Raw genomic sequence first — 23,700 nt, forward strand, 5'->3', positions numbered from 1 at the left:
TTCAGTGTGGTTTTCTTTTCATCCTTTATCCATTAGTACCTACTGAATTCCTCAGGCCTCAGACAAAGAGTCTTTTTTATTCGCTACAAGTAATCTCCAAAGTGGCTGGGCCGATTTTGACTTCAATAGAAGATTTTTATTTTATTAAAAAAGGAACAACAAACAACTACACTATGTGATATTACAATATAATAACATATTAATTTAAATAATAATGTAGCCCACAGCGCTGTTCACAGATTACCATTATTAAATTCATTTAAAAAATGCTAGGGGATAGCTATTCGTGTATGACAGTTAGTATAACAAGTAAAATAGAAAAGATAAATAATAATACAGTAATAATATAAAATCACATCCAAGAACGCAAAAGTGTCTCACACAAATGGCTTCGAAACAATTTCATGGAGCAAGTAAATATGTCCAAGTGTTCAAATTCTTTATAATTATAAGATGCTGCCATTCGTCGGATTGGTGAACGTTGGCCAGTATCAGTTCGGCAGGTACCTATTGCAAATAGCGTACCCACTCGCACCTGCCTTCTGTGAACAGTCCTAGGGACGGCATAACAGAGTACATTATTTAGATCGATACAGTCAAAGTTGCCATTAACAATATTATATAGGGCCATTGCTTCTAGTTGTTTGCGGCTGGAGCTGAGCGTTAAGAGTTTGTATCTGCTAAGCAGCTGGTCATACGACAAATACGTTCTGTGACATCTTAAATGCATTGCACGTATTCAAGCTGAGAGCGGACTAATGATTTATATAGACAGAGGAACGACGAGGTCCGTTTAAAGTCAAAAGTGGATCTCATTATAAATCCATACATCTTATATGCTTTATTTACTATTTGTTCAACGTGTAAATCCAAACAGAGTTTACAATCAAGTAATATGCCCAAGTCACGTCCCTACTGAATTTACTTTATTCAGCGGGGTATCACATAAAGAGTACGCAAACCTAATAATGTTTTTATTTTTGGTAAAATTCCAAGTTGCACTTGGGAATAAATAAATAATAAATAAAATTCTTTATTCGCATAACTGTTTTACAATATTTGTGAAGCCCTGACACCTGAGCTAGATATATAATACCTGTATTTCAGGAGTCAGTTTCTTCTTCCTAAATACATGGTGCTTTTTTATGCAATAGTCAGAATTAGATTTATAAATTACAATAAATAATAATAACAATAAATAAAGTTTTAATTACACATTGTTCGAATATCACTAGTTACCCGTTAGATTACAGAAGATTTTAGAATTATACATTAATAATATTGAACTTAAAATCATTAAATTAAATTATAATTATTAACAAGTTTAAAAATAAATGAATGCTCAGAAGAAGCTTACTTGAATAACAGTAGTCTGTCAGTCTGTCCAAGTCTTCTTGCAGTAGGAAACAGTCCTGCATGCTTTGAATAGGCCTGTATATTTTAAGGTCGTCTGCATAGAATAAAAATTTCGAATTGCGAAAGCAGTTACCAATGTCGTTTATAAAGAGGATGAATAAAAGATGACCGAGAATAGAGCCCTGAGGTACACCCGAGGTAACCTGAATAACGTCAGAACGATAACCATTAATTACAACCCGTTGACAGCGATTAGTGATGTAGGAAATAAACCATCGTAACAAGTTGCCACGAATACCATTAAAGGCGATCCGGTTTAATAGTAATTCATGATCCACCTTGTCGAAAGCCTTCTGAAAGCCCGTGTACACTGCATCAACCTGTATACGATTATCCATCTTATCAAATAGGTCACTAGAGAACACCAACAAATTCGTTACTGTTGACCGCTTCTTAACGAAACCATGTTGTTGCTGTATAATAGCGTTATGGAAAATAGGATACATTTCGCAATGCATAAGTCTCTCAAAAAGTTTCGACAAGGTAGACAGGATAGAAATTGGTCGATATTGCTCAACACTACATGATCCGGCCTTGTGTACAGGTGTGATATAAGCATGTTTCCATGGAGTCGGCATGACGCCTTCAGTGATACATTTATTGTATACTAGCTTCTGCCCGCGACTTCGTACGCGGATCCTGTCCCTTATGCCAGCGACTACGGGGTCAGCAAAATCAAAGATCTGAATAGTCTGATATTGAATTTTAAGGGCCCGTTGACTTGAAAACAACAGAATACGCATAACCATTAGAAACGTTCCATATATTTAATTTTTGTACTTTAACAAAAGCACAGCAGACTAAACAAAACGCTGAGAACTGAACCGCAATAGATGTGACCATAGAGATAAAAGTAGTGATTCTAATTAGCCCGCATTTAAGTTGTGTGTGGCAAAAATATTACACGTATTATTACGTAAAAAAACATTAAATAGATGACAAAGTCGTGGTGTCTTAGTGGAAGTCGTGGTGGTTTTGTGGGTAGAGATCCAATCTCTCAAGTATGAGCGTGCGTCTTTGATTCCAGGCCTGCTGTCAGACCTGGAATCCATGCCCATGCAACTTTTCTAAGTTCGTATGTACTTTCTACGTATATTTTGGATACCAATGACCGTTATTTGGAGGGGATGTTAAACTGTAGTTTCCGGCTGTCATTGAACATTCTTGGCAGTCGTTATGGGTAGTCAGAAGCCAGTAAGTCTTACCAAGGGGTGTTGGGTTGAGCGGGTAACCGGGTTGTGGAGGTCAGATAGGCAGTCGCTCCTTGTAAAACACTGGTACTCAGTTGCATCGTGACTGAAAGTCGACCCTAACAGAATTGGGACAAAGGCTCTTGAGATAATAACGACAATAATAATGAAATATAGGCACCGCAGGACATCTGAGGCTGATGACGGGGAGTAGCGACCCCGCGGGGCTATATATACTGAGTTCTCCAGGGAGAGTATACTGTCCCCCATCTCCGACCGGTCCGACTGAACCATGACGGGGGTAGGTCTCACGTCTCTGGCTTGGCTTGGCCGTCCAGAGTGGAGTCGCTAAAGCAGGATTAGGAGCCCTGCTCGGAGGGTAGTTGCCTCATGGTAAGCACAGGGAGCGCGTAATCTGCGTTTAAAGTCCGCCGAGGTATCCTCACCCTTCAGCCGCTCATGTCCCTGTTGCCCTCTTGTTGCTATTCAGTGACTGGTTCCCGGTGGCCCAGTAAGTGAGGTGGCGAGTCTCCACCTGCCATTTTTACATGTACCTAATACATTGTCATCCACTAACATCCCATCACAATAGCCCAAGTAGTTTTCCTCCATAGTTAGCAATAGTGTAGCACAGAACCGGGGATTCTCTTTTTTTTAACGACGTCCACCTTTTTTTTTTAACGACTTCAAAAATCATCAAATGACCCCTCCCGCTGTGGGTTAGTAGCGGTGAGGGAGTGTCAGACTCTTACTGACTAAAAACCGTCGTGTTCCGTCGTAGGCCTTTTTATGTGCTAGACCCGCGGTATCTCTTTCGAACAACCCGCAGCCCCGGCAGGCCTTGGCCCTATTGGGCCCCGCTGGGGTTGCTGACATCTCTTTGAGGAGCGCGTGGAACAACGCGCGCCGCCGACACGGGTCTGTTGTCTAAAAATAGACATGAGCGATGAGCCACCCGAACTCACCGCCCACAGACCCACGCCTACGGTGGCCGGGAGTCGTCTCGCGACATCCGGCGCCCGTGGTGTCTACCTGCTCCAGCGCGGCGGCCGGGATGAGAGGTGCGAACTCTCTGACGTTCTGCCGCCTCCTTCTCGAGCATGAGTGCTTCGCAGAAGGAGGCGACGGCATCCCATTCCCTCTCGCCCCGGACCATGGCTTGAACCAGGGCCGGACGCGAGAACCCGGCGCCTAAAGCCTCGACGAGGACCCGGCGGTGCCCTTCCCACGCAGGGCACTCCTGGACTGTGTGGTCCACCGTGTCCTCAACGACGTCCACCTGGGATTGTCCTTAGGTATAGTGTATAAAGGGATAATCGTCGGTTTTGTGTCACCATTTGATTAAAGTTGTCTTAAAAGGGCTTCAGCGTGTTGGCTTCGGCCCCACGTTTGCCTCCCAAAAATTCGGAACCCTGTAGTCCCGAGGTCTGGAAGAGACATAAAAAATAATAATGAGATATAACGCAACAAAGTCGGAGAGTGGGGGCTCGTGACGCCACGTCTAGGTAAGTAAAATTTGTACTAAGCAGTGACTTAACACGAAATTCAAGCGTTGTTGTATCATCGTTATTATTTGTTTGTGAGAGAGAGAAAAGAAAAATACGTGTGTTATTTTAGGGTTATCTAAAAGACGGACTAACTACTTTTTTTGATTCACCATACCTATTTCATAACATTCATTTCTATTCATTTCAAGTGTAGTATTGCTCTTGAAATTCCACATCAGGGGCCCGATTCTCCTAATTTTACTTAAGCGACATACGATTCACGTTCGACTCGATTCGACTGATATCCGATCCCGACTCGATTACGATTGAAGCGTATGTGGCATTCCGCTATTTTTTCTTTGAAATAAACGTTTTTATCCTTTTCTGTCATTCAATAATGAATCATTTTGTCTGCAAATGATTTACGATTGCAAAATGGTTGTACAGCAAACTACCGTATAGACCAAAATTACCAAAATAGTAGACCAATCGCACACCAATCAAATGTCAATCGAATACGATTGGTCTTTTATTAGTAGCAGAATGCCCGATATGGTTAAAACTGCTATTGCGATCATATTGCGATTCGATTTCTATTCGATTTTGACATTATTAACTTAGGAGAATCGGGCCCCTGGTGTTCCAGATCTTCGATGTTTATACGTCAATAGAGAGTGCTTATCAGATTGAACCACTTTTGCTAAAACGTCATATCTTCATATGCTATAGTCTAGCTGGGCTCCTGGAGTTCCACATCAGGTGTTTTAGATCTTCAATTTGTATAAGTCAATAGAAAGTGCCTATCAAATTGAACAACTTTTGCTATAACGTCATACCTGTATATGGTGCAGAGAAGCTGGGCTCTTGGGGTTCCACATCAGGTGTTCCAGATCTTAAAATTTATTATCTCAGCTGAAAATGCTCATCACATGAAACAATTTTTGCCATGGCACCATTTTTGTATCTCTTATAGTTTTGTTTGTCTGTTGGAGTTCTGCATCAGGTCTTCAAGTTTCGAAGATAAATTATAGCCTATATGTTGACCAGGCTTAATACTGATACAACAAAGAAAAAATCATTGAAATCCGTTCAGTAGTTCGGAAGATTAGCGTGTACAAACAAACAGACATACAGACAAACAGACAATGTTTTTTTTTGGATTTGTGCTCCATTACTGTTCCTAAAACCCACCCAATTATTATTTTTTAAATATATTCAATGTACAGACACAGTTTTTTTCAGATTTATTATATGTATAGATTATAGCTAAAGGTTTGCATATAACAGTGGCGGTATTTTTCAGGAAATATGCCGACAGACCATAAGATAGGTGTTATGACGCTACCATGGTACTACTAGACAGCTTGGCAGTAAAACGGGAAGAAATTATTGCTCGTAGTAGGCTTTACTTGTATCTTAAGGAGAAATAAAACGATAAAATTATAAAACTTAATTTATTGAATGTTTTACAAAATCAACAACCTTCACAGTAACACGTTATTGCTAATAATTAACATCTGACCGTCACCGCTTACCTATACAATAGTGACGTCACAACTTGCCGCACTCGGGTAACAGCTCATGTATTACTGGAGATCAATGTAACGAACACTTGGTGTTTACAAAAGTATTGACAGCTATGTAATTATGGCGCCAGCTACTATTCTCGTATGAGGAGATCAGCCAGCTGCGCAGGACATATGATAGTGCACGAGCCTTGCTTGTACTGCGGTGCACTCACTATTTCTTCACTCTCATAGCGCGATGCGACGACAATCCGACACCACCGGAGAGAGATTAGACGGCTGTCTAGCAAAGAAAGCATTGTTTGTTGTATATGCGGTATAGGATATGTATATTTCGATTGATCTCCAGTTATATCCCACTAGCTCCTTGGTTTACACAATTCAACAATATTTCCAAAAAGATCGGGCACCAAAATAAATCAACTTTTAAAAGTCGATAAAAAATTAAACTGTTCCATTTCGAGTGCAACGGCGCGTATAGCATAGATCACTTTATCACAGTCCCCACATCGTTTGTGATTCTCATACATAATATTAAAAAAAATTAAGAACATCCATTTTTTAAATACCATGAACTGAAGAGACCACATTTTTACTGTTAAATTATTATCGACACTATATTCATTGTAATATAGTCTAAAATCTGCGGAGCGAGCACGCCTACTGGCTGTGGGTGAATGGGAGTCAGGTCTTTGGCTTCACGCATTTCCGTCGGCAAACATAGGCACCATGTTTGACGACACCACTTTCAGACTCGCTGTCTGCCTGCGTCTGGGTGCTTCATGCTGCACTCCTCACCGCTGCCACTGCGGGGAAGCTGTCAACAGCCTCGGTCACCACGGCCTGTCGTGCAGCCGGAGTGCGGGCCGCATACCACGACATGCGAATATCAACGACGTGATCCGTCGGGCTCTTGTTGCCGTCGGCGTGCCAGCCGTACTTGAACCAAATGGTTTGGCACGCGACGATGGCAAGAGACCAGACGGCATGTCGCTATTTCCGTGGAAGATGGGTAGGACTTTAGTGTGGGACGCGACCTGCGTCGACACTCTTGCGCCATCCCATCTTCCTAGAACTGCGTGTTGTGTCGGCTCCGCCGCTTCACAAGCAGAAGACCTCAAACGGCGCAAATATAGTAGCCTTATCGGGAATTACATGTTTGAGCCGTTTGGGGTTGAAACTCTCGGGCCGTGGGGTCCGAGTGCTCACGCGCTTGCAAAGGAAATTTCTAAGCGCCTTGTTGACACTTCTCGTGACCCAAGGGCTGGCTTTTATTTCGCACAGAGGTTGAGCATTGCCATCCAACGTGGCAATGCTGCCAGCCTTCTGGGTACATTACCCGGTGACAGCGATGAGGAGCAATTTTTTGATGCTATGTATTAGTTTTAAGTTGTATATATAAGTTTATTTTTAATTTTTAAAATTAATGTAAATATTATGTAAATATTTGAATAAAATTACTGTCTAAAATCTGTTCATGACATAAAAAACCTAATTCACAGGATTGTGAGGACATATCAAATAAATAAAATAATGATTTTTTAATGAACTGTTTTAAACATAAAATTGTGTTAATCAATTTTACATTCTATCGTCATGTACACAGTATCGATAATAATTTCGTTTTAAAATAAGTGATGTCACTTCTACACTCAATGGGACACTCCCTGTATACAATAAAAGAGGTATTTATTAAAAAAAAAAAACATTAAAATTAAGTTTTCCCTCCGAATTAACTATCTATAAAATAAATTATTATGCACGGTTGACCTATGCCCGAAACCTGTATTTTAATACCACAATTTTTGATAAAATCTTGCCCACTGTTGGGCACTTTATTGCCCACCGTTAAAATCTTCCTATTATTATATTGAACATCAAAAATACGTTTTACGTATTCACACACCAATTTTAAAACATATTTCCTTTTAAACATTGATAATACAAAAAACCCAAGATGCACACTCAACGTCTCAAAAACATCCTCACCAAATGAGCGCAACATTCAGAATTGTGCGCTCATTTTCTTTGTCCTAGCCGACCACTTCGGCCGTACAATTTTATTGCTTTAACTACATTTTATTGCTATACTAATAACGACTTTAACTGCAATAACATATGCTTGTACCTTACAGAAAGAGACAGAATTAGTGTTCGGGGACACTTTCGAGCGTCACTGTTATTCGAGACTGTGCATCTTGGGTTTTTGTATCTCAATGTTTTTAACATACCTAGCCCAGCAGTGGGCACTTGGGCAAGAAACTTCATACACTATTCTGACTGACATCTGACATCGGTCCCGCTGACATTGACAAGCCTAACCCATAGCTCTTGTCAAACCTAAAGTTATAATCCTGCGTCCCGTGAATAGTTCTTATATGTATCCTTAAGTAGCTAGGTCGAGTGAAGAACTTATAACAAATATGACATTGGTATTTTTTAAGACCCGTGTGGGTCTCTAAGTGTCTTTTAAGTTTCCCTTTCGTTATGAACCCTTTTCCGCACTGTTGGCAAATAAAGGGCTTTTCTTTAGAGTGTGTGAATAAGTGTAGTTTTAAGTAATAGTGTAACTTGAATCCTTTGTTGCAAATTTCACAGATGTATTTTTTATCTTCTGGTTTGTCGATATCTGTGATGGCTATTCGGGAGCCGTGACTCTTCAGATGTTCCTCTAGATAGTAGAAGTGGTGGAACACTTCGCCACATATGTTGCACACGCGGGATCGCTCGTCCGTCGGCATGGTGTCCGTCAGCTGGGGGGCGTCGCCCTGTTTGGGTATTTTGCGAGCGTTTTGCAGCACCATTGCGAGCACTTCGCTGCGGTTTTCTTCTAGAATTCTGGAATGATAGAAATTGTATAAAGAGAAGAGAAGATGAGGTAATTTTTTTTTAAAGAAGTCTGAAAATTGGCTGCGAAGAATGCTTGGAACTTGACTTGCCCAAATATGGTCTTGCCCAGTGAACCCCGCAGATACAGTGGGACGGACTACTCTGGAGCATGGTAACAATGGTAAGGGATGATGAAACATATCCACATAATGTGATGCAATATAATGTAATTAAATCTAAATCTAATCTAATTGTAACTTTCCAAGTGAATGGTGTGTTCGCCTTGAAGTGACGTTTTTGCACTATATGGAGGATAGATGTTAACATAAGTTAATTTGTAAAAATGTCGTTGGTGCACCTTATTCTTCTTTCTCCTGCCCTGTTCCCAAATTTTACTTGGGGTCGGCGCAATATGTCATTTTCTTCCATTTTCCCCTGTCACTCGTCATACTGACACTCACTCCCTTCCTATTCATGTCATCTTTCAGGCAATCCATCCATCTTTTCTTAGGTCTTCCTCTTCCTCTCCATCCATCTATATTCATACTTAGCACACATTTTGTGTGTTTCTCTCTTCATTACATGCCCATACCACGACAATCTTCTACTTCTCATCTTTTCTGTAACTGGCGCTACTTTCAGACTTCCTCTAATGTAATCATTCCTCACTTTATCCATTCTTGTAACAGCACACCTTGGTGCACCTTATTATTAAATAAATAAATAAATAGTGCTTTGGAGTCGTGGTGGTCTAGTGGGTAAAGAGCTAACCTAGAATATTAGGGCGTGTGTTCGATTCCAGGTTTGGCAAGTACCAATGCATTTTTTCTAAGTTTGTATGTACTTTCTAAGTATATCTTAGATACCAATGACTGTGTTTCGGATGGCACGTTAAACTGTAGGTCCCGGCTGTCATTGAACATCCTTGGCAGTCGTTACGAGTAGTCAGAAGCCAATAAGTCTGACACCAGTCTAACCAAGGGGTATTGTATTGGGGTGCCCGGGTAACTGGGTTGAGGAGGTCAGATAGGCAGTCGCTCCTTGTGGCACACTGGTACTCAGCTGCATGCGGTTAGACTGGAAGCCGATCCCAACATAGTTGGAAAAAGGCTCGGCAAATAATGAGATATAAAGCAAGCTTATACTCACAGTCCCTCCCTCTGGTGCGTGTTGAGGTGCATGCGCACGTGGTAGCGCGTGTGGAACATGTGCGCGCACACGGGGCACTCGTAGCGCAGCACGAAGCGCGCCGCGCGGTGCGTGGCCATGTGCGCCGCCAGCTTGCACGCCGCGCTGAACCGCGCGCTGCACACCTCGCACACCAGCTCCTTGTCCGGCGAGTGGCGCTTGCGGTGGTACACCTAGGGGGGGACGCTGGTTATTATATAGGCCTAAGGGTATATAGTGCGCAATATGAACGCAAATACAGAGCTATCCAAAGAGTTAATCGACAAAAGCGCAGTGTCAAAACGCGTCGGATCAAAGCGAAGTCGCACCAATGTGTTCATACATTCGAGGGCTCGATTTGAACACAGCCAATAAAGAGGAAACATTTGTTTCTTAGTTTGTACCTAAAATGTTTCGGAACTACAGAACGAACTTGAAAAATTCATTCACATTTGAGAATTAAGACTGTACCCGAGTAAAATACACATAGACTATTGTTATCCGGTACAGGCAGTAATTCCTACAGGACGCAGGTTAAACCGCGGGTAACAGTTAGTTATTACTTTATAATAATTTAAATGCAAAAGTAATTATATCTGTCGTGCTGTCACGCTCAAACTACTAAACGAATATAAATGACATTTACGTACACAGATAGTCCAGAATCAGAAAAAATATCTAGAAACTTAGAAACGCGAAGAAACCGCAAATATTTAACTCCATTCTACAAAGTTTCCACTCACCATAGTCTCCCTCTTCTTATACTGCTTCCCACATATAGTGCACAGATAGGGCTTCGGCCCCGCGTGCGTGGCCTCGTGCTCGGCGCGGGCGGCGGCGTCGTCGCAGGCCTCCAGGCAGTACTGACAGCGGAGCACTCGGGCTTCGCCCGCGTGCGACTGCCGGTGTACTTCTAACATGTTCAGGTGAAGGAACCTGGATAGGAGGTGGATTTCTATAAGATATCTGTACGTTTAGAGATTGAAACACCACATACGAAAAAAAGTAGTAATAATAGTTTTTATTACTGAGTTTATTAGCAATAGTAGTTTTTACATACCGGTGGTAGTTTTGTAAACAAAGATTACTGACCATGGTAGGTTTCGTAATACTATGGTAGTTTTTGTATACCTATGGTAGTTGTAAAAATTGATCTGATTCATCATGGTAGTTTTTGTACAACTATGGTAGTTTTTAAAGATCGACTGTGCCCCTCCAACATGTTCAGCTGAAAGAACCTGGATGGAGGTAGTTCTCACGGGATGATGACGAGGGACGTTGGGTGGAACCGTTAGCGGAAAACAGGAATATCCTATACGGTCTGATCTCTAGAACTACTGGTCGGATTTGAAAAATTTTTTCAGTGATAGATAGCCCATTTATCGAATAAGACTATAGTCTACTCGTTATGACACTAGACACTAGTGTCGGCAGTGTATACACTTACTTCTGGTTGCAGTACTCGCAGGCGTGGGGCCGCTTCTGATGTTTGCGTCGCGGTTTCTCTTCTGTACTCTTAGCTTTGGTTAACTTGGATTTCATCTTAGATTTCTTCTTAGCTGGCCTAAAAGAATCAATTTTCTTAAAAATAATAGAATTGAAAACCTCCTCCTTTTTGGGAAGTCGGTTAAGACTTCGAAATGTTGTGGTGGCCTAGTGGGTAAAGAACCAACCTCTCAAGTATGAGTGTGTATTCGATTCCAGGTCAGGCAAGTACCAATGCAACTCTTCTAAGTTTGTATGTACTTTCTAAGTATATCTTGGACACCAATGACTGTGTTTCGGATGGCACGTTAAACTGTAGGTCCCGGCTGTCATTGAACATCCTTGGCAGTCGTTACGAGTAGTCAGAAGTCAGTTAGTCTGACACCGGTCTAACCTAGGAGTATCGGGTTGTCCGGGTGACTGGGTTGAGGAGGTCAGATAGGCATTGGCTCCTTGTGGCACACTGCTACTCAGCTGCATCCAGTTAGACTGGAAGCCGACCCCAACATAGTTGGGAAAAGGCTAGCCAGATGATAAAAAGTAGTGTACTCACTTGGTATCGCCGTCGTCTTCGGCCGCGGGGATGTCAGTCGGCTGATCGTCAGCCGTTTCTGTTTCAGGCTCTACCTTTGTGTCCTCACCTTTATCTAGAATAAATTATGTTGAGTTTCATTATACCATGGTAGTTTTTGTATATCTGTGGTGTGGTAGTTTTGTAAAAATGATTTAATTGGGTGATGGTAGTTTTTATAAGTGAGTTTATTAGCAATGGTAGTTTATACACCGGTCAAATCCATTATCATTTAGCCTGGTAGTTTTTGCGCACTTGTGATAGTTTTGAAAGGAAGTCGACTAACCACGGTAGGTTTCGTAATACTATGGTAGTTATTCCTTCCCTATGGTAGTTTTAAAAACTGAACTGATAAGTCAGGGTAGTTTTTATGTACATATATTAGATTTCCAAAATGATTTTTTTTAGTTGTAGTAACTTTTATTTACGTATGGTAGTTTTTGTATAACCATGGTAGTTTCCACTCACCTGTCTGATGAGTCAGCACATGCCTATGCATCTTGCTCGACGTGATAAAGCCCCGACCACACTTATAACACTTGTACGGCCTCTCTCCCGTGTGCGTCCTCGCGTGTACGCGCATATACGAGGCACTGGACACTCGCTTGTGGCACACGGGGCACGTGCGGCCACCCCCACCCCCACCAGCCCCGCGACGTGGGGGGGAGCAGGGAGGGGGGGAGGGGGGAGCTGCCCACGTGTTGGATGGGAAGTAGTCCTCGTCTGAGGTGCTGGAAGGAATTATATTCATCATTATCAGTCAGTCAGAAGGCAGGCCTACCCTAAGCCCTAAGGAACGGCAATTGTACCGGTCATGGGCGGCCCGAGATTGAAGAAAAAATGTTCGATGTCAATTATAAAAGCGAAGGTTTATATGTTACATCTTCACGCGCAAATGGTGGACCGGATTTTGATGAAACTTGACAGCAATAAATATTTCTTTCTTTCAAATAAAGAACTTTAACGTATGCACAGGCTTGTTTTTATCCGGCTGCGGGAAGTAGTTTCCTTCCTCAGAAAGTGCTTCCTCGATAAATAAGCATTTTCACACTAAAATAATTTTTCATGTCGACGCATCAGTTTTCCTGAGATTGACGTTGAAAAATAAAACAAGGTCTTCAGCTTCAGTATATAGAATGAAAATATCTTCTGCATCTATTTACCATCTTTACTTAACATATTTAAAAAAAACACTAGCTATTTTAACTCACCTATCCTCCCCTTTAACATCGAACGCATCCGCCGCATCCCCGTCATCCCCCGCCTCATCCGCATCCCCTCCCACCCCTCCGTCATCATCAGACACCTCCTGCTTAACCTTCACCTCGAGGTCGGAGTCCAGCTTCACGTTCTCTATAACTATGTCTATTTTGTCTATTTTCGGCACCAAATCTTTCTGGTCTTCTTCTTGACACTGAAATTATGAAAAAAATTGGTAAAAAAACTCAAAAAGTAATAATAAACAGGATTAATCTATAAAACAATAAAAAAAATCACGTTTGTTGTATGGGAGCCCCCCAAAATATTTATTTTCTTCTAGTTTTCAGTATTTGTTGTTATAACGGCAACAGAAATACATCATCTGAAAATTTCAACTCTCTAACTATCACGGTTCATGAGATACAGCCTGGTGACAGACGGACAGAGGAGCGAAAACACTAGGGTCCTGTTTCACCCTTTGGATACGGAACCCTAAAAACTGAAAAAAGTAGTAATTAATAGGATTAATCTATAAAACAATGTAAAAATCCCTTAAATGCCTTTTTTTTCTATTTTCGCAATAAAGTTGCATTAGTACTTACCTGACCTGGAATCGAACCCACAGTCATTCGACCAAAGTCATGGTAGCCTTGTGTGTGGGTAAAGAACCAACCTCTCAAGTATGAGTGTGTTCGATTCCAGGTCAGGCAAGTACCAATGCAACTCTTCTAAGTTTGTATGTACTTTCTAAGTATAAGATATACTTAGAAAGTACATACAAACACACACACCAAGGCTGATAAAAAGGTGAAGAAAAACATCTCGAGGAAACCTGGACTATAAAGTCTGAAATCAGCAAGCCGCATCTCTCGCGCGTGATTAACACTCAATCCTTCTCCGTGTGAGAGGAGGCCGCAGCCCAGCAGTGGGATGATAAAAAGGCTGTAACTTAATCTTTTAAATACTGACCTCTTGTTTGACCCTGGAGTCTATGACAGGCACTTCATAGGGTCCGACTGTCTGCTCCCATAGTCCGGCAGACACGTCCGGCTTATTATCCGTCCCTACCGGTTTGCAGTCCGGTTCTTCCGGTTGCTCAGCTGTGCGGAGTTGCTCCTCTAACTCTTTCAGATATGGTAGGATTGCGTTGTAGTCTATGAAAGAGAAAAAATAAGTAATTAGTCTGTCCGTGACCATGGATGCTGTAAAGGATCCGAAACTTCGGGTTTAAATAGTAGTTATATAACCGCGATAAAATCCGTAAAACTAGTTTTATTTAAAAGAAAAAAAAACTAAAGATATATTATGGAACCAGGGAAACTTTATTACGGAAGACAATTTAAATTAGTGGGTCCCGGCTGTCATTTGAACATCTTTGGCAGTCGTTAGGGGTAGTCAGAAGCCAGTAAGTCTCACAACCAGTCTTACCAATATCTGAGTGGAATATAAAACTGGGTTGAGGAGGTCAGATAGGCAGTCGCTTCTTGTGGCACACTGGTACTCAGCTGCATGCGGTTAGACTGGCCGACCCCAACGTAGTTGGGCAAGAACTCGTCATGACAAGATAGTCACCTATCCACGCCAAGCGTTGCTTGGCCTTCGGTTCTGTGTGGTTATTACTTTGCCACGAGCCAACAAATAAATACATACATATACTAATAACAGACAGTATAAAATGACAGACTGACACACACAATGACTACACAGTACATACCATATGGCTCTCCTTCTAATTTGTCTTCAGGATGAGTTTTATCAAAGTGTGCAGTCAGCAGCTCAAATCTGTAACAAAAAGATACTTTCAACTTCGTAAAATACATATTGCACAAATTAGGTACATACAGTAAAGTACTCAGTACACAAAGAAGTTCATCATCATCTCCCGAGCTTTGTCCCAACTATGTTGGTGTCGGTTTCCAGTCTAACCGGATGCAGCTGAGTACCAGTGTGCCACAAGGAGCGACTGCCTATCTGACCTCCTCAACCCAGTTACCCGGACAACCCAATACCTCTTAGTAAGACAAGTGCACAGAGTACATACCGTGAGTATATCTTGAAGCAGATGCGACACTGGTAGCGCTGAGCGAGGTGTATACGCTTGTTGTGTCGTCCGAGCTTGTACACAGTACACAGTACACAAGTACACAGTGCACAGAGTATATACCGTGAGTATATCTTGAAGCAGATGCGACACTGGTAGCGCTGAGCGAGGTGTATGCGCTTGTTGTGTCGTCCGTGCTTGTACACAGTACACAGTACACAGTGCACAGAGTACATACCGTGAGTATATCTTGAAACAGATGCGACACTGGTAGCGCTGAGCGAGGTGTATACGCTTGTTGTGTCGTCCGAGCTTGCTCGCTGTTATGAATGACTGTCCGCAGGCACTGCAAGTGTAGGGCTTCTCGTCTGAAAATATGTATGTTTGTGTGTCAAAATAAATGGCCATTACAGCTGGGGCCTGATTAATATAATAAAAATGTGACAATTGGATAACAATGTAAATTCAATAGAAGTTCCTTATCTGCCATTCTAATTTAAGACTGATAGTATTCCAATGACGTGTCATTTGGTCTATAGGGTAGTCTGCTCTACAATATACTGCAATGCGTGGATTAGTTTCCATGGGACGCGGTTGAGACTGTTGGCAGAAGCTAGTCCATACTTTTCAAAAAAATAGGTATCATATTTTGTTTGAACCCAAAGGATCCAAAATCACTGAACTCATTTGAAAAATTCTTTCACTGTTGGAAAGCTAAACTCTTGCTGAGTAGCATAGGCTATATTTTATCTCGGTACGGGCAGTAGTTCCCACGGGACGCGGGTGAAACCGCGGGACAACGGTAAGTTTATAATATTAAGAAAGTATTTACCTGTATGAGATCTAACATGTAGTTTCAAGTAGTAACTCAAAGTAAATTGCTTTTGACATGCAAAGCACTTGTATATTTTCTCTAAATTGTTCATCTCTGTCTCGTCCATACTATTTTCTTTTCCATTCATATTATTAACACTGTCTTCAATATTTTTATCTGTATTTCCTCCATTTGAGAGTTCTGTAGTTGTGTTGTTAGAAATAGTATTTTCTGCGTTAGAATCTGTCTGTCCGTCTGCATGTTCTATACTATTATTAACATCAATATTTTGTTCCGTATTATTGATACCGTTACTAATAACTTCTGAAGCCTTCTCGTTCCCAATATAACCGTCCTCCGGCTTAATTTCAATATCATCGAAATTCTCCTTCTTAACCTTAATCAATTTTTTTAACTTCTTCTTCTCTTTTTTAATTTGTTTCTTCTTAAATTGATTTCTTAAACGTAGTCTGTAACTCGTCATTCTATTTTTGTGTACGGTCACATGTTGATCTAATTCGTGTAGTGCGGTGTAGCTAATATTACAAATAGAACAACCATAGAACTTGAATGAAGAATCCATAATTTTTTCCGAACAGTAAGTACTTTTTTGACCACTTTTCTCTTTCTTTTTTCTTCTGGCTACCGGTTTCGGTTCCACCACACTTTCTGGTACCGTCTTACTCTTATCTTCATAAATTTGTTCAGTACTTTGTGTTGGTACATCATTTTGGTACGGTTCCTGTGGGTAACTGTTGTTGACATAGTTGGCGTTGTGGTACGCTTGGTACATGGACTGTAGCTTGTTAGGGTACGGGTACGTTGGTGCTGGGTACGGATTGTATGTTGGGTACTCGTAGGAACTGAGCGGGTCAACGTCCATGTTACCCTGTAATGTGGCCGCTGTGTGGTTCATGTTGAAGACCTGCAATAGTTATTAAATATTTTATTTATATGCAAATAACATAACATGTATATAAAAGATTTCTACGTTACAGACATGCGTTGTTGGGGAGTTTGTTGCGCCACTTTTTCCAGCAATAATACATAGGAAGTGATGAAGGGCAGGCGATTTGGGGGCTGTCTTTTGTTTTTGACATTCAAAAAGTGCTGATTTATCAGTCTAATTTGAATAAACGTTTTTGAGTTTTAGTTAATAGCTGTCTCAGACTAATACTACCACCTAAATTAAAGGCACAATATCTTTTCATTTCCCAACATTTCAGACAAATGAAAGGGAAGGTGTCGCGTTTATGTCCCAATTATTTATAAATTCATTGGTGTTTGCTCTGTCAGTAATGTTTAGGATGTTTACTTACTATATTTTGTCAACAAATTACAAATTCATTTTACTATTCTGGTTGTCAAAAATAGTGTGTACACTGAGTGTCAATAACAAACTACAAATTGGTTGAATAAATAAGAAATTTGAGTTTAAAATGTGATGTTGTTTTCTTTTTTATAGTACATAAACACAACAAAGTGGAATAACAGTTAGTATATTAGTCAAAACTGTTGTAGGTCCCAATTTAACACCATTGACAATGATTGTGGTATTATTAAATGAAAACACTAAAGATAGATAATATTACAGATAGTACGGACACTGATAACGAGACGTCACAGCGAGAACTGCTCGCATTCCGAGCGACGAACTTAATATTATTCCAAAACAACGTGTTTTCGAGCACCTGTACACTCAACTATATGTAAACAAGACATAAAAATATGCTTTTTCACCACTTTTAAAGCTAAAACGGCGTATAAAACGACACAGAACGTCGTTTCACGTACTAATCGATACTCTACGCATAAAAAACTTACCTGATGTTGAGGCGAAGAGCACAAAAAAACACTTTTTTTACACGATTCACAAATTAGTTTTTAACGAAGAAATACATTGTGTTTCGCCGCCGAAACTCTTCCAGTAACACGTTCATCGTACGCGCCATGTAATGCACACCTTGAATAACGAGAAAAATACTATTTAGAGTTTAATAAGTCAATTATAACAAAAGAATATTCAATTCGTAAATTCACATTTTTTTTCTCGCGTGACTAGGTAAACTGCCATGGCCGTCAGCTTAGTGTTGCCAATTTATATTTAAATTTACCACCCTTCTATATAAAATTTACATCGAAGCTTGGTCCAAAAACATAATAGTTTTATGTATGTAGTAGGTAAACGTTGATTTTGAACAAAGTTCAAAATATAATCACTGTAAATGTGTCAATTATTGAGTAAATGGGTTAAAAGGAAAAGTAAAATAAATATGTATATCAAAGATCAAAACCGTGCTCAGAAGCAAATAATACTTAATATAAGCTCATGTTTTGGTTCTCTAACTTGCAGCTTATGTTGAATAGGCATTAGTTTATTAGAATGGTTTAACTCATATGAAATTTACATGTATATCAGGCAAAATTTCTGTTTCTAGTAACATTATTTACTGCTGTCAATCTGCCAAGGTCATCATAATTTACGTTCCGCTTTACGTTGAGTATTGCTTTGTAACAATAAACAGTACAACATAAATACCATACCGTAATCAAAATGTTTCAAAATCATCAAAATATAACAAATCCAAAAAAATAAAAGTAGTAAATAAGTAATGATTTCTACACTGCCATTTAAAAAGACAACGAAAACAGAAATCTATATCGTCCACATTCAGATATCGGATAGATGTACGCACGATGATGATGATATGCATCCTGTTCACTCGTGATATAATGATGCCCTTACAAAGGGAAACTTACTTAGTAGTACCTTCATTTAAGTATTTGAATCTTTGCACCATACCCTCCAATGGTAATGGCTAATAATTCTATTATAGGTAACTGATATGATATCTAAGTATTATGACTCCCATCGGTATCTTCCGTGTACTAACCTATGTAAGAGGCCTGCAAAAGCTAGTTATGTAATAAGGCCCGTTTGTACTCATTAACTTAACGAGCACTTACATTTTCACTGGGTCCCATGTGAATATGCAAAATTGGAGGACACGTAATGCCTTTCAAACACGGACTACCATTGTTGTTAACATTGATGGTCAACTTGACCTTTGTTTAATCGCTCGATTACCGTGATTTATGCCACAAGCTCCTCGACTTTTATTATGTCTATAGTTCGGCCATTCAGAGAATGCGTTCCTGACACGTCGCGATTGAACTGACGACGTAATAACATTCATTGATTATTGATATAATAATGTTGTTTTAATGCTCCTCAATTGTTAAAACGGTAAACAACCAGCAAAAATATTTTTATCGTAACTGCAACGCCATTGCAAAGTTACGTCGTCAGTTCAATCGCGACGTGTCAGGAACGCATTCTCTGAATGGCCGAACTATAAAGACCCTTTTTTTCTAGTGGGAAATCGTCCAATGACTCCCGCTGGGAGTGTCAGACTCTTACTGACCCACAATGTCCTTCTGAAAATCACGCGGACAATCCCTCAGACAAGCCAGGGTTTCACAAATAAACTAACTACTAAATAAAACACAACCCAAGATTCCAACATATTTATCGCACAGCTTCCACAAAACGAGCACAAAGACAGAACATAAACTAATCCTTAGTCCCGACGCACACCTTCAAGAAGGCGCGAATGAACTTGAAGAAGTCTGTGAACATACAGCCAGTCGCGTCCAGCAGGTCACAGAATAGCTCTTCAAACTGCATGCAGGGGATGCGACAGTTGATCATGCAGAAGAGGCACTGGATAACCTCCTTCAAGTAACATGCCAGGATCCGGCAGCATTGACAGCAGCTGTCATTGAGGGTCGTAGCCAGAGAGAGCAGGGATGGTTCCTTGGGCACCGGAATGAACTTCTTTCTCTTGCAGAGGAAGCACAGAGCTAAAGCTGTCTTTCTCTTCTCTTCTTTCTCTGTGTCTTTTGTTGTTTTCGCCTGTGGAGTTCATTATTATTAGTGCCTCGTTGGTCTAGTGGTCGCAAGCGCGACCTCTGTGCACGAGATCTCGGGTAGAGCCGAAATCGCTTTGTGGGTTTTAGAAACTTTTACAAAGCAGCCCATAGTCTGGATGTTGGTGATTGATACACCCGTGCATCGGAGAGCACGTTAATGTCGGTCCTGCGCCTGATCTCTCTCTGATCGTGTCGGATTGCCTTCCCATCAGGCTATTAGAGTGAAGGAATAGTGAGTGCACCTGTGTCTGCACTATAACATGTCCTTAGCATCTGGCTGATCTGCTTACATGAGAACAGCCGCTGTGGTTGAAATCGGCCGTGGACGACAAGATGTCTCTAAAACTGTGGTAAACTGTGGTGGTACTGAGCTATACTATGTGGGCTATCGGTGTTCTTGATTCCCGTTGATCAGTAAAAGCATTTGATGCGGAAGAATGAAGAAAATAGGTGGGAAAGACGAGCATGAGTGTGCGGTAGGAGACTTTGTGACCAATTAAATAGGGATAAAGGCAATAAGGCTGTATTAACTTAAGGCCCCTGGTATTGAGAAAGGATGGCCATTGACGCAACTTACTCGTAATTTACATGGTGATTTTTCTTTCTCATCCGCTTTGCCGTGTTTGACGGGGATCCAGTGCCTTGGATGCTGGAAAATACAAAAACTATTAAATTCTATATTGATTTGTGACCATCGCTCCAATGTTAAGGTGCGCTTTGCTAGGCTGGTCCAAAGGGTGGGTACTTTTTTCCCAATAAGTAGCCGGGTGTTTTGAATAGCTCTCTGATGAAAGTTTAGAGTTGTCAAAAGCCAGAAAGCCCAGCAACCACCCTTACCGGGAGTGACTGGGAAGTAAGTCTGAGGTCAGGGGCCAATTGACATAACGTTAACTCACTCGGGATCACCAAGCTAACGCGGGAAGACAATGTTACGTAAATGACGCTCACGTTGTTCGACAATGGCGCTTCGACTGCGTCCCACCTAGGGCATGCAATTTCGGTAAAGTAAAAATTCGGTAATAAAAATATATAAAAACGGTAATTTTTGTATTTTTTTTAAATGTGATATTATAACAATAAGATTGGGTAGTCTAAAAGCAAAAAATAAATAAAAATACAAGGTATAAGGTAGTAAACATTTTTGTGAAGTGGGCCGTAACAAAAAACATGTCAGTACCATCCGTACGCGATGTCGCCTACAAATGTAAAAAGGAGACTACGTGAATACATCGCCAATGTTATGTACTCAATCTCGATATACCCGGTCAAAGGCGCAGAGGCAGGCCGAAACTGTGGTGGTTGAGTGTCGTAATGAATGACATGAAAATCTACGAACTCGAAGAGGAAGATGTCCTGGATAGAGGGAAAATAAAGTGGAAGAAGATACCGAAAGCGGACCCCGTCACAAAACGGGATAAACGCTTAGAATTACCGTGAAAAAAAAAAACATTTTTTTCATTGACGTGAAAGCCCTTTTTTATGGTAAATCGTAGGCATTTTATGGACCAGGGTTGCAGTACCTCTCTCGAACAATCCCGCAGCCCCAGCAGGTCTTGGCCCTGCGCGTGGATCAACGCGCACCACCAACACGGGTCTGTTGTCCATCTATGCAGACGGAGGAACGATGAGCCACCCGAACTCACCGCCCACAGACCGACGCCTACGGTGGCAGGGAGTAGTCTCTCGGCACTCAGCGTCTGTGGTGTCTTTCTGGTCCACTACAGCGGCTGGGATGAGAGGTGCGAACTCGCAGTCGCTCCGCCGTCTCCTTCTCGAGCATGACTGCTTCGCAGAAGGAGGCGACGGCCTCCCATTCAATGAGGACCATGGCTTGAACCAGGACCGGACGCGAGAGGTCGCCGCTGCCGATCGCCTCGATGACGATACGGCGGTACCCTTCCCAGGCAGTGCACACCTGGACCGTGTGCTCCACCGTGTCCTCAGAGCTGTCCGCATGGTGGTGAAGTAAAAGCCCTTGCTCAGTAAGGTCATACAGTAGGTATAGTTCGGCCATTCAGAGAATGCGTTCCTGACACGTCGCGATTGAACTGACGACGTAACTTTGCAATGGCGTTGCAGTTACGATAAAAATATTTTTGCTGGTTGTTTACCGTTTTAACAATTGAGGAGCATTAAAACAACATTATTATATCAATAATCAATGAATGTTATTACGTCGTCAGTTCAATCGCGACGTGTCAGGAACGCATTCTCTGAATGGCCGAACTATAAAATAAGCATAAGCTACATTTTTACCTAATATGAGTTGAAGGCTATGAGGAACATCAGAATAACCGAATGAATAAAAAATTTTCAGATATTATAAATTAAGATGAGTATGAAGATTTGTATCTAATCTAGAGTTAGTTAAGGAGCCACATAAGTTTACTTTTCTAAAAAACAGCAACTTTAACACTCTTACATTATGTAATGTATGCAGTATTACATTATATTCAGGCTACATAATGAAGATTTGACGTTAAATGAACAATTGCTATATTTTTTCCCAAAAACGTAAAAACCGGTAAATTACCGGTTACATACTATTTTTACCGGTAATTTAAAAATCGCGAAAATGGGTGGTTTTACCGGTAAAACCGAAACCGGTAAACCGGTATTGCATGCCCTAGTCCCACCACTTTGAAAGCCAACCCTTAGTAAAAGGCCAGTGAACGAAATCATTTGAAAGACTCTTAATGCTATGTCTTGCTGTAAATTTCCTAACTTATTTGCACATCTAAGTATCCAAGAGATGTTTCGGATGGCACGTTAAAAAGTAGGTGCCGGATGTCATTGAACGTCCTTGGCACTCTTTACGGGTAATCAGAACTTCAGAAGCCAGTAAGTCTGACGCCAGTCTAACCAAGGGGTATCGGGTTGCCCGGGTAGCTGGGTTGAGGAGGTCAGATAGGCAGTTGCTTCTTGTAAAGCACTGGTACTCAGCTGAATCCGGTTGGACTGGAAGCTGACCCCAACATAGTTGGGAAAAGGCTCGAGAGATGATGAAGTATCCAAGAGATAAGACCATTTCACAAACAGATAAATCGCTTTTCTATAGGACCATTGAAGCAGTATTTCAGAGCCCGAGAGAAACCGCGGGAATCGTACCTTGATACGCCAAGTTTCCGTCGAAAACTCCATGATTCAGTGTTAATAATAAATTAATGTATAATGTTACACATTTACTATCAGACATGTTTCACTAATATTCTACTAACTTCTCCCATATTAACGTTGAATTTTTCTACAATTTTGCGTCCTTTATTGACAATTTGACATGACAGCTTGGCTCCGACAACTGTAGTTTTTTTTCTGGAGAGCATTATTTGTGGTTGCTGTCAAAAATGTACTGTGGCCTCCTTTCTGCTGACCTGCGCTTGATCTCTCTCCGGTGGTGTCGGATTGTCGTCCCATCGGGCTATGAGAGTGAAGGAATAGTGAGTGCACCTGTGTCTAAGTAAATGTGCGTGCACTATAATATGTCCTGCGCAGTTGGCTAATCTCCTTACATGAGTCTTCACATCATCATCATCACTGCTGACCTGATGGAAGATCTTGATCTCGTGTTACCAGGGGCCCGATTCTCCTAAGTTAATAATCTCAAAATCGAATAGAAATTGAATCGCAATGTGATCGCAATAGCAGTTTTAACCTTATCAGGCATTCTGCTACTAAAATAAGACCAATCGTATTCCAATGACATTCGATTAGTTTGCGATTGGTCTGCTATTTTGGTGATTTTGTTCTATACGGTAGTTTGCTGTACAATCATTTTGCAATCGTAAATGATTTGCAGACAAAATGATTCATTATTGAATGACAGAAAAGGATAAAAACGTTTATTTCAAAGAAAAAATAGCGGAATGCCACATACGCTTCAATCGTAATCGAGTCGGGATTGGATCTCAGTCGAACCGAGTCGAACGTAAATCGTATGTCATGTCAAAATTAGAAGAATCGGGCCCCTGATATTGCGATCATATTGCGATTCGATTTCTATTCAATTTTTACATTATTAATATAGGATAATCGGGCCCCAGG

General features: G+C 41.1%; 2 protein-coding genes across 2 annotated transcripts; both read right to left on the bottom strand.

The window, feature by feature from the left end:
* Positions 1-7,163: 7,163 nt before the first annotated feature.
* Positions 7,164-17,815, bottom strand: LOC124644113 (zinc finger protein Xfin-like). The gene is made up of 12 exons (XM_047183334.1): positions 17,551-17,815; positions 15,745-16,651; positions 15,151-15,280; positions 14,586-14,653; positions 13,841-14,025; positions 12,883-13,085; positions 12,140-12,402; positions 11,654-11,747; positions 11,063-11,179; positions 10,359-10,551; positions 9,598-9,809; positions 7,164-8,457 (listed from the first exon to the last, which is right to left on the bottom strand). The coding sequence occupies exons 2-12, from the start codon at positions 16,640-16,642 to the stop codon at positions 7,884-7,886; spliced, it is 2,937 nt and encodes a 978-aa protein (XP_047039290.1). The 5' UTR covers positions 16,643-16,651; positions 17,551-17,815; the 3' UTR covers positions 7,164-7,883.
* Positions 17,816-19,239: 1,424 nt separating this feature from the next.
* On the bottom strand, positions 19,240-23,069 carry LOC124644324. The gene is made up of 3 exons (XM_047183626.1): positions 22,768-23,069; positions 20,237-20,308; positions 19,240-19,642 (listed from the first exon to the last, which is right to left on the bottom strand). The coding sequence occupies exons 1-3, from the start codon at positions 22,798-22,800 to the stop codon at positions 19,301-19,303; spliced, it is 447 nt and encodes a 148-aa protein (XP_047039582.1). The 5' UTR covers positions 22,801-23,069; the 3' UTR covers positions 19,240-19,300.
* Between the last annotated feature and the right edge of the window lie 631 nt (positions 23,070-23,700).

Source organism: Helicoverpa zea, chromosome 29 (genome assembly GCF_022581195.2).
Source record: "Helicoverpa zea isolate HzStark_Cry1AcR chromosome 29, ilHelZeax1.1, whole genome shotgun sequence".
NCBI lineage: Eukaryota > Metazoa > Arthropoda > Insecta > Lepidoptera > Noctuidae > Helicoverpa > Helicoverpa zea.

What these genes read in the sequence shown, in the direction of transcription:
- LOC124644324 (XM_047183626.1), bottom strand. Translation starts at nt 22,800, where the DNA reads ATGGAGTTTTCGACGGAAACTTGGCGTATCAAG. An exon ending in CGGAAACTTGGCGTATCAAG is followed by an intron (nt 20,309 to 22,767) that starts GTACGATTCCCG and finishes TGTATTTTCCAG; the next exon opens with CATCCAAGGCACTGGATCCC. An exon ending in AATCACCATGTAAATTACGA is followed by an intron (nt 19,643 to 20,236) that starts GTAAGTTGCGTC and finishes TGAACTCCACAG; the next exon opens with GCGAAAACAACAAAAGACAC.
- LOC124644113 (XM_047183334.1), bottom strand. Translation starts at nt 16,642, where the DNA reads ATGAACCACACAGCGGCCACATTACAGGGTAACATGGACGTTGACCCG. An exon ending in TGTGCTGACTCATCAGACAG is followed by an intron (nt 11,748 to 12,139) that starts GTGAGTGGAAAC and finishes AATTTATTCTAG; the next exon opens with ATAAAGGTGAGGACACAAAG. An exon ending in ATAAGAAGAGGGAGACTATG is followed by an intron (nt 9,810 to 10,358) that starts GTGAGTGGAAAC and finishes GTCCCCCCCTAG; the next exon opens with GTGTACCACCGCAAGCGCCA.